Genomic DNA, 11,043 nt, shown 5'->3' with positions numbered 1-11,043 from the left:
CCCAATTTAAATAAAAAATCCGAAACACCAATTTAGTATCTCTTGTTTTGGTAAAAGCAATGCGATATTTTCGAGTTGGCGAACTATCGGCCGAGGAAAAAAAAGTTCCGACGGCACGCTGCCGACCTATCGCGATAAAAATTATCGGTGACTGCGGCGGCGCATATGTCTATAACCGGCAAACCAACGAACGACGTTTGTCGTATAGGTATCACATTTTTACGTAGGACGAACAGCTCCAACCGATCGTCCACATCACCATATTGGTAGATCGCAAAGCCAGTTTTTGATAGTTTCGAGTGACGCATACATAGCGAAGTGTTTCACTGGTTGATTCTCTGCCGGTTTATAAACTTGGACTATACTGCGGTTTTGGGTAACAAAATCATATTTTCATTAGGCAGTTGTTCTGATTAAGAGTTAAACCTACGCGCGGATGAGCCATTTACTTACGCCAGCATCTATTTATAGAACAGTTTCATATGCATTCTATAGGCTGCGATCGAAGTTCCAAGGTACTGATGACCTACAGTTTAAACTTGTTATAGAGAGTTTTCACTTAACTGCTAAACTAATAGCAGGAAGCTCGGTTGTAAGTACAAGTTGAAATGCGCAAAATTAAACGACTCTCGGCGGGATGTTTACACGAGACCTGACGGTGAACAATCCAAGTCCCGCAATTTAATTCATGTGAGAGAGGTGAGAACAAGCGCTACTAAATGACGAGTTCATTCGCGGCGTGCTGGTCCAGCACAGCCGCTGTCCGTTCCGCACGAGCAGAGAGCACCATCTCGGACAGTTTAGTTTAGTCAGTGTCGCCGGCTTTGGCAGTTGAACGCATGTTATACGCTGGCGCTGTGCCAATCATTTCGGTAATAGGCCGCTACACCCTGGTGGGTATATCTGGACGTAGGTGTATGAATCCCACTCGGTTGGATGCGATTTCTCTCAGTTCGCTCAGCTTCAATTGAAAAGACCTTCGCGGGACACTCGTCGTTCGCGATGATATTTAATTGAATGAATTTTTAAAACTCCGCTTAGTTACGTCGGAAACGTGAAACTGTGAACAAGTGATCTCTCTCCGGACTTGCCCTGACAACTCGCATAACTAGTAGTGCACTGAGCAGCAAAAATAAGTGATACTTTTCTGGTGGATTACCTCATCGTGGTTTATAAGCAAACGTGTCGTGGGTGGAAAGGCTGCAAAAAGTGGAAGTGGCAAATAATATAAATCTATAAAGTGCCGCAAGTGGCTTCGACATAGCAAGGAGTAGCATGTGATATTAAATGTTCAAACTTAAGTGATCAATTGAAGAATACGTTCAGTGTAAATGTGAATTGATTGAATGCATTAGCATAAATTTTCTCAAGATGGGTCTAAACAAACGAGACAAGCAGGCAAAGTTGAAAAGCCAGAGTTTAATCGATTCCGAAAAAGCATCGGTCAATATTTCTAGTGCAGCAACGGCGTCCGATATTGTTCAACAGAGCTCATCAATGCATACTAACAGCAGCACTAGTACCACAAGCAGCAGCAGTAATATGCATAAGTCTGCTGCATCAAGCTCGTCTAGTAAAACTGTAGTGGAAACAATAGTGGATGGTAGTCAATCAAAATCTCAAGATATCAGTGAAATAAAGTCAAGTAGTACTGACAAGTGTGTAAGCAAGGGTGAACAGTTCAGTGAAACTAAAAGTGCAACTCAAATTGGCTCAAAGCAAATTGATAATATAATTCAAGAAATTAAATACATTGCCAGTGACACGGTTGACTCCACAAAACGTATCTCAACCGTTCAACAAAATAGCGATAGTATCAAAAGTGACAAGGAACTCCGCGCGGCCTTGACCAATTTCGATGAAGTTGCCAAAGCAGCAATATCAGACATTCAAGATTCCATAAAAAGTAAAACCAGTGAGATCGTTTCGTATGGTTCAAGTGTCGAAAAGAATATAAAAAGTAGCAAGACGGAGCATGACCATGCCACTAGCTCCAGAGCTGCAAGCAGCAGTGCTATTAAGCAGTTGTCGAAAACGAATATATTGAACAGTGAAAAAAATATAAGTGAATTAAGTTCTTCGCAAGTCCAACATTCCAGCCATCAGTCCATGAAATCAAGCAACGTATCATCTTCTCAAATATTATCATCAAAAACTTCCACCAACTCTGCTGCATTCCGTGCAGATAATTCCGAAGCCAATATGATAAAGTCTGATGTTCAATTGAAAGACTCTGAAACGGCACACATACGCCACTCGCAGAACTTAGGTCATAACTCTGTGCTCCAATCAAGTACATTCCATGGTAATAGTTCAGACAATGGGAACCATTTCTCCGACAGTCAGAGTTACTCTATTTCGGAGAAAATCGCTCCGACAACCGAAGTAACCTATGACTCTGCCGGGAACAAAATAACTAGCACAAAGTCGTCAGCCAAAACTGCCCAAGGATTCACTTCGTCATCATTCCACTCCAGTGGTGGCAGTGAGCTGATGAGCTCATCCACGCAACAAACAGCTCAACGTAGTTCCCTCCGAGACACCAGCTCGTCTGCGTACGTGTCGTCTTCTGTTGAACAAAAAAGTTCTTTGTCCAATAAAAGTAACACAGCCGCGACTAGTGCCATAATCGATTCCACCACTCTGGAGAACTACAAGCTCCAAGAATCAGCATCACAAGCGAACATGTTGTCCAAGAATGCTTCCGCTCACACTATCGCAAGTATTTCGTCGGCGCATGACTCCCTGACGAACACGATCCAAAGCACACAATTGGTCACGGAGTCCAGCCAAGATGTGTCATCTAGGGAGCAACACACGGAAAATATGAAAACGTATGAAAATTCTTCGCACTTTTCACAACTGGATGAGAGTGAAAAATCGCGCAAACAAGTGACCGATCACTACGAACAGCGAGAGTCCAACTCTTCTATACTGAAACGCAAGACCTATGATGAAAAGGTGAAACGTCTCAATTTGATTGATGAAAAAGTCGTTTCCAAGAATGAAGTTATACAGGGTATTGAGGATGACGTAACGAATGTCACGAAAACATCTTTCGAAGCCAAACTGTTTAATCCGAAGTCGAAACGTTGGGAATTGGTAGACCAGAAAACGATCCTGGAAAGAGATATTACCGTGTCTATTCCGGAGGAGATCGTACACGAGCTTGAAGTCGAACGTCCCGAACTGACAAATATTACAACGACGATCCAACTAACAAAGGTAGGTCATACAAATATCAATTGTTGGTCAAACGATGATTTTCAATTGGTTCTATTGAATGCATAGGTGTATGATGCAAAAACTAAACAGTGGAAGACGGTAGATCAGAAAAAACACACAGATGTACTGGAAAAAATCAGCTACCTTGAGGAGAGTAGCGGACGAACAGCTCTAGACGAGTCAGAAAGGGTAAAAAAATATCACTCTGTTGACACAGTTGTAAGTATGCAGTTGCTTGAGTCAACGACATTGAGTAACCTGCTATGATAATTTTTGTTTCAGGACAAAATCATTGTCAAAGAAATAAGCGACCAACGAAATTTGAGCAAAGTTAAGGAGCAAAAGGACAAAATAATTCAAGAACAGTGCATCTGTGAGATCTGTACCTGTGGGTAAGTGATGATAAATTTCATTTATGATGAAAACTATTCGCCCACGTTCTTCAACGACCACGCCAATACCGCATTCAATACATGGTTATAATAAATATCTCCATACCAAGTGGCAGACAGAAAAAAAGCTAACTCTCCAGTAAATACCTTCCATAGATGGTCAATTGAGATCGCGTTCGTACGTCGCCCTGTTAGTAGGCATGTATGCCATCTAAATGTATATAGCGAAATGACATCACCGGTGGCGTGTCGTCATCAATCCGGTTTCCTTGGTTTGTTTTGTTTATTCGCGGGGCTTATTCCATTGCGAGAGATCGGTGGTTCATCTAATTCTTTGGATCTCTGTTAGCTAAGCGTGAATTTGAGCGGATTCCGTTATGCAGTTTCTTTTTGTTGTTTTGTTCATTCGTGATTCGATGATTTACCGGCTTCTACTATCAGCTGGTTATAATCATGTTATAATTAATGAAAGCGGAAATGAATACCAATGGTATGTTCGGAAATGTGAAAAGTGGGGGATTATTTTTGCCCCAAAGTTATTTAAGAAATTTAAACAACATATAAATCAATATGAAGTTGATTAAAAATTTAGATAAAATCAATTAACTCAATTGGAGCTTCAAAAACATATGGTTTTACATTTTCATTCGTGGGATATCACATATAATTTATTTTACAGTAATATTGGAATAAAAATACATTAAAATGCATTGGTTTCCGTTTATTGAAACTATCATTTTCAATCAACATTGTAACTAGTAGTTACAAGTATTCGCATTGGCTCGGCCAATGCGGCCTTATTTCAATTAACCTTGCTTTAGGGCGATTGGGGTTATTCTCTGGTTATGAGGATGTCCGAGTTCATTTTCGGACCAGATGAATGAGGTCGACAGGATAGGAAGGCCGGATTCAGAAATCAACATGAATCTCGCGATGGACTGTAGAGGACCTGTCAAAAAACGTAGTACAGGGTATTTTATTACCTTCTAATTGTCACGATTTTGTCGATTCGTTCTATTTCGTGCAAGACTTCAAGCAAGTTAGCATTGCGCGGCGCGAGTAGATTGCTCAGTTGTAAAAAGTAACTAAAGACTAGTATATCGTAGCAAGGGTGCAGGGTGGCGAACTAAGCGGTCAATTCCCTCGCGGATCGAGCTCAAGAAACCCGAGCGACTAAAGGCAAAGATTGGCCTTTTTCCGTATGTTGGCCAATTTAAGAGCAGCTTTCCGGGCAGTCACACACCCAGGGACAATCTACGACGAAACAGCAAATATCCCTAATTCTAGCGCTAACGTACTCCAATTGGAAGCTTCGGCACGAGAACATTGTCGACGGCCGAGTGGTTGCACGGGATTCCAATCACGCCCACGTCGCGACGCCTTTGTGCAGACCCCCCGATTTAAGTCCGTTTATGCCATATTATCTGTCGAACGCCATCGTCGACGAACAAATCTGTCGGAGGCCATTGCGGAACGTCCGTCACCATTTATCGCAAGATTATCAGCCAGTATCGGTTCAGTGCTAGGATGGGTAACCATTAGAGTGACAGGAAAAAAATGACCCCTATCGGCCCACCCCTGAGTCGATTCCTAGTCCCGCCAGGAGTACTTATACCAAATTTGAAGCAAATCGGACAAGTCTAGCTACCGGACCAAGCTTGAAATTTGTATGGGATTTTTCGACAATTTACATGGAGAAAACCCACTAGGTCGTATTATCACTGTAAGTTAAAATAAGAAAGATAATTTATTTCTCTATAATTTTGCCGAAGACTGCTAGTGAATCCAGCTTTGTTAAAATAAATTATTAAACTTTTAACGAAGTGATTGCATGGGGCCTAGCAGTGCGTGGATGTGTATCAGTACTCGACTCCCACGAACTATATATTTCTGTGAAATAATCGTTAACTTTAGTTCAATAGTATGTTCAGAAGAATTTTAGTACATAATACGAGTTATGTTTTTGTTTTAGTTCCACCTGTGACCGCATAAATTATTTTCACTTACAGTGATAATACGATTCATGCATTGCCACCTAGCGACGAAAATGCAAGGTAGTGGGTTTTCACCATGTAAATTGTCGAAAAATCCCATACAAACTGCAGGCACGTTGGTCCGGTAGCTAGACTTGTCCGATTTGCTTCAAATTTGGTGCAAGTACTCCTGGTGAGTAGTGGGACTAGGAATCGACTCAGGGGTCGGCCGATCGGGTTTTCAAAAATTCATCATTTTTCTGGGCAGTTTGGTAACCATCCTCGCAGAGGTGGGTAAGAAAACCAACCGGTACGCACAGTCACTGGTATGGTGCTCAAAGTCTCAACACGTGTAAACGAGCGATCCACATCGTGTGCGGTTTTGATTTCGTTCACACGGTAAACGAAATGACAACCTCGACCGAGTGTCGGTTTTGAAAACTAAACCGAGTCACTCAGCACCGTTTACATGTGTGCACGATTTTCAACTCGTGTTAATGTATTCTAAACAGCGGTATCGGTTCGGCTTTAGAAAACCGATCCTGGTTTTTTTCTGTACGCGGTGCTTCGGTTGAAAGAAGAGGCAGTAAATTCATGTGCAGTGCTGCCGAATAAACAACTGAACAACTGAATTGAATAAGGTTAGTTGTTGAGAGTCGATGGGGCAATATCGAAATGTTAGGTTCTGGGCGATTGTTAACGTTTCACAATTGATGTTCTTTACCATATTAAAAACCAAGATAACGGACACGAAATTCAAAATGGCTATCTTTCTTGGCGAATAATCGTATGAAACCGATAAATGTAGATATGTTTGATTCGGGAAAGTCGTTGATGTTAATGTAACAATGTTCAAATTGAAATTAATGGCTTCAAAGAAATCAATAAAAACAATGAAATTAATACAATCAATGAAATCAATGCGATCAATGCAATCAATGCGATCAATCAAATCATTGAAATTAATGCAATCAATACAATCAATTAAATCAATGAAAACAATGAAATCTATGAAATCAATCAAATTGAAAACAATCAATCAAATCATTCAAATCAATCAAATCAATCAAATCAATCAAATCAATCAAATCAATCAAATCAACCAAATCAATCAAATCAATCAAATCAATCAAATCAATCAAATCAATCAAATCAATCAAATCAATCATATCAATCAAATCAATCAAATCAATCAAATCAATCAAATCAATCAAATCAATCAAATCAATCAAATCAATCAAATCAATCAAATCAATCAAATTAATCAAATCAATCAAATCAATCAAATCAATTAAATCAATTAAATCAATCAAATCAATCAAATCAATCAAATCAATCAAATCAATCAAATCAATCAAATCAATCAAATCAATCAAATCAATCAAATCAATCAAATCAATCAAATCAATCAAATCAATCAAATCAATCAAATCAATCAAATCAATCAAATCAATCAAATCAATCAAATCAATCAAATCAATCAAATCAATCAAATCAATCAAATCAATCAAATCAATCAAATCAATCAAATCAATCAAATCAATCAAATCAATCAAATCAATCAAATCAATCAAATCAATCAAATCAATCAAATCAATCAAATCAATCAAATCAATCAAATCAATCAAATCAATCAAATCAATCAAATCAATCAAATCAATCAAATCAATCAAATCAATCAAATCAATCAAATCAATCAAATCAATCAAATCAATCAAATCAATCAAATCAATCAAATCAATCAAATCAATCAAATCAATCAAATCAATCAAATCAATCAAATCAATCAAATCAATCAAATCAATCAAATCAATCAAATCAATCAAATCAATCAAATCAATCAAATCAATCAAATCAATCAAATCAATCAAATCAATCAAATCAATCAAATCAATCAAATCAATCAAATCAATCAAATCAATCAAATCAATCAAATCAATCAAATCAATCAAATCAATCAAATCAATCAAATCAATCAAATCAATCAAATCAATCAAATCAATCAAATCAATCAAATCAATCAAATCAATCAAATCAATCAAATCAATCAAATCAATCAAATCAATCAAATCAATCAAATCAATCAAATCAATCAAATCAATCAAATCAATCAAACCAATCAAATCATTGAAATCAATGAAAACAATTAAACCTAAAAATATGCAATATTTGAAATTCCAAGGTACTTTCAAACTTTCAAAGGAATCCCGAAGATGGATGATTAAATCGAAGGTGATCGATGTAAAAAGAAATCTTTATTTATTTTAAGTTACATGTTTTGTTATATTTATGCAGTTCCACATGTTATTAAGAATTAATGAAACATGTCTATTTCCGTGCAAAAAGGTCTCTGTTAAGTTTTACAAATAAAATGTTCGACAAATTTTTATCGTTCAGCTTTAATCTTCTGTCTGTTAAGATTAGGGACAGCGAACTAAAAGAACGCTCCACTGACACTTGCGTACATGAGACGGCCAATGCCACCTGAGCCAAGGCGTACAGCTCAGGCTCACATTTTTTTAAACCTTCCCAATAAAGGAGGACGTTCTGGTTCTGCTGACCATATCTTTTAAAATGACACCCATATTGATGGTGGTTCTCACTATTTTGTGGTAACCGGAAGTCGCCATCTTGAATTCCAAATGGCGGTAATGGTCAATTTTCGGTGTCTGCTGACCATATCCTTTCAAATGACACTCATATTGATGGTGGTTTTCACTATTTTGTGGTAACCGGAAGTCGCCATCTTGGATTTCGAAATGGCGGTAATGGTCAATTTTCGGTGTCCTGACCATATCCTTTCAAATGACACTCATATTGATGGTGGTTTTCACTATTTTGTGGTAACCGGAAGTCGCCATCTTGGATTTCGAAATGGCGGTAATGGTCAATTTTCGGTGTCTGCTGACCATATCCTTTCAAATGACACTCATATTGATAGTGGTTTTCACTATTTTGTGGTAACCGGAAGTCGCCATCTTGGATTTCAAAATGGCGCTAATGGTCAATTTTCGGTGTCTGTTGACCATATCTTTTAAAATGACACCCATATTAATGGTGGTTCTCACTATTTTGTGGTAACCGGAAGTCGCCATCTTGGATTCCAAATGGCGCCAATGGTCAATTTTCGGTGTCTGCTGACCATATCCTTTCAAATGACAACCATATTGATGGTGGTTCTCACTATTTTGTGGTAACCGGAAGTCGCCATCTTGGATTTTAAAATGGCGGTAATGGTCAATTTTCGGTGTCTGCTGATCTATACGGATCCAAAATCTTACGATTTCTGTTCACAAGTCCGAATAAGAAATATTCTGAACACCTGTTATGAACCTATGTATTATTTTCGTACCGCAAAAATGGGTTAATATTCTATACCATTCTTGCTCTGAAAATTTTGTCGAACAATTTTTGCGCTAACTGATATTTGACCCGCTTTTGCCTGAAGTTTTGATAAATATACAATTTCGGATCTAAGGGAATATTTTAACCCATTTTTGCTCTGAACAAAATTTTAATCCACTCTTGCTCTCAGTCTCTCATATAAAAATAGCGAAGGCTAATAAACTTCCTTTTACTTTCGATTTTTGGGCAGTTCCCCATACCAAACATACCCATATTGCAAAGTTGCTGATGATAAATCATCATGAAAATGCCGTAATATTGAGTTAAGGTAAGTCATTTATTTTCTTCCAAAATGACGAGGAACATTTTTGTTGTACAGAAGATGTCTCAGAACAATTTTTCAATTACCGAAAAAATACCTGACATTATATCTAAAATAAATATGCACTGAATTTCTAATAAAAATTATGGCAGCACTAGCATAGCCGATAAACATCAACCCGAATACACAACCGCAACACAGCCGAAGTTTGGTTTCGGTATTCTCGTGTTTCGTTCCATATTCGTGCACCGGTAAACGAAAATCAAAACCAAACCACGGTGCTGTGTAAACGAAACTCGGTTTGGTTTTCGTGTCTCGTTGAAACACAACCAGCGGTAAGACCGCACACGATGTAAAGGAAACACAAAATCGTGTGAAAATTTGGTTTACCGCACCGGTACTAAACCGGTTTTTTCCCACCTCTGCATCCTCGACGAAAGTAAGCGCGCACCCTACCGTATGCAGAAAACCCGTAAGCCGCGCTGGTTAGTTATTGTATAAGACAATTTTTTTTAATTGTAGTTAGCGTATAAGATAAATCGTGATCACGAATTTCGTAGAAGAGTTAGATCCCCATTATGCATAAGAATAAAACAACAATGATAGTAGCCAGTTTGTCTTGCTCAAAAAGTATTGTTTTTCTATTAGATCAAGAAGCAAGGATCCGTAGATTTCACACATTACGGTTCATATCGCCCTGATTCGATGCAAATTCACATAAATCTGTGATTACCCACCCCTCACTCTCTGAAATCTTTCCGAGGTTCTAAACGGATTGGTAAAGCTAGTTGGTTTCATCCCTGATGATGAACCCTCTTGCGTTCAGTCCGAGGATATGTTGATTTTGATGTTGGACGGGTAAGCTTTCGTGTGCTGTCAAAGTAGTATGAAAGCACTCTGAGAGTTTTCCTATCCACGTTTGAAGAAAGGCTAAAAAGGAAAAGAGAGAGTTATAAAATGTAAATTTATAATAAAATTCGCTGAATGAAGCACGACAAGTCATGTGTATTTGTAGTGGAATCATGTGTACAAAAAACCTTTCCTTCAATAACGCCCGTATAACACTTTTATTAGTGGAAATAATGGTTTTTGTTTTGTGAACTTCAGTCATGGTTTCCGCCATGTTATTACCAAATCGATTGCCTGTACGTGAACTAGCTCACAACTTTATGAATATTATTCATTAAGCCGAAGGCTGACTCATATTTTATTCATACATTTAGGAACACTAGTTCACAGCATCACGTCAGTCAGGATATCTTCTCGTGAACTATTTCACGAAAATCGTCATTTTGTTCAGAAATCCATTCAATCGATAATTCACGTGAATTTCTATTATATTAGTCATGATTCAATATCCATGCTCGTGGAATAGTTTTCAAAATCATCAAATGTTATTCATGTATTCATTATTAGTACAATAGTCACGACTGACCATACGTGTCCGTGAAATAGTTCACAAAATTAAAATATTAGTCATGTATTTGTGAACTGGTCCATTATTCCTAGTATAATAGTCACGACTTACCATTCGTACTCGTGAAGTATTCATGAACTGGTCCATGATTCCTAGTATAATACTTACCATTCGTGCTCGTGAAATAATTTGCAAAATGATCAAATATTTTTTACAACTATTTACATTTATGTTCAAAAATTTGTGTTCATCTGACAATAAGTATCAAGGATCAACACTAAAAATAATTCACCGAATGTAACAGCAAACGGTGACGAAATTGTGGTGAATTATTATCGAAGTCGACGTGCTTGGCAAACTCATTGAAGC

At 37.9% G+C, this 11,043-nt stretch overlaps 1 protein-coding gene across 1 annotated transcript in view; it reads left to right on the top strand.

The window, feature by feature from the left end:
* The first annotated feature begins 830 nt into the window (after positions 1–830).
* The window catches only part of LOC131682597 (titin), a 29,438-nt gene continuing 19,225 nt past the window's right edge, over positions 831–11,043 (top strand). The window contains exons 1-3 of the mRNA XM_058964204.1: positions 831–3,225; positions 3,292–3,444; positions 3,508–3,617. Coding sequence (XP_058820187.1) covers positions 1,372–3,225; positions 3,292–3,444; positions 3,508–3,617 — 2,117 coding nt within the window. The 5' untranslated portion in view covers positions 831–1,371. The remainder of the gene's footprint in view (positions 3,226–3,291; positions 3,445–3,507; positions 3,618–11,043) is intronic.

The sequence above is a fragment of the Topomyia yanbarensis genome, chromosome 2, assembly GCF_030247195.1.
Source record: "Topomyia yanbarensis strain Yona2022 chromosome 2, ASM3024719v1, whole genome shotgun sequence".
NCBI lineage: Eukaryota > Metazoa > Arthropoda > Insecta > Diptera > Culicidae > Topomyia > Topomyia yanbarensis.
The sequence above is the reverse complement of the archived record's forward strand: the minus strand, read 5'-3'. Positions and strand labels throughout refer to the sequence as shown.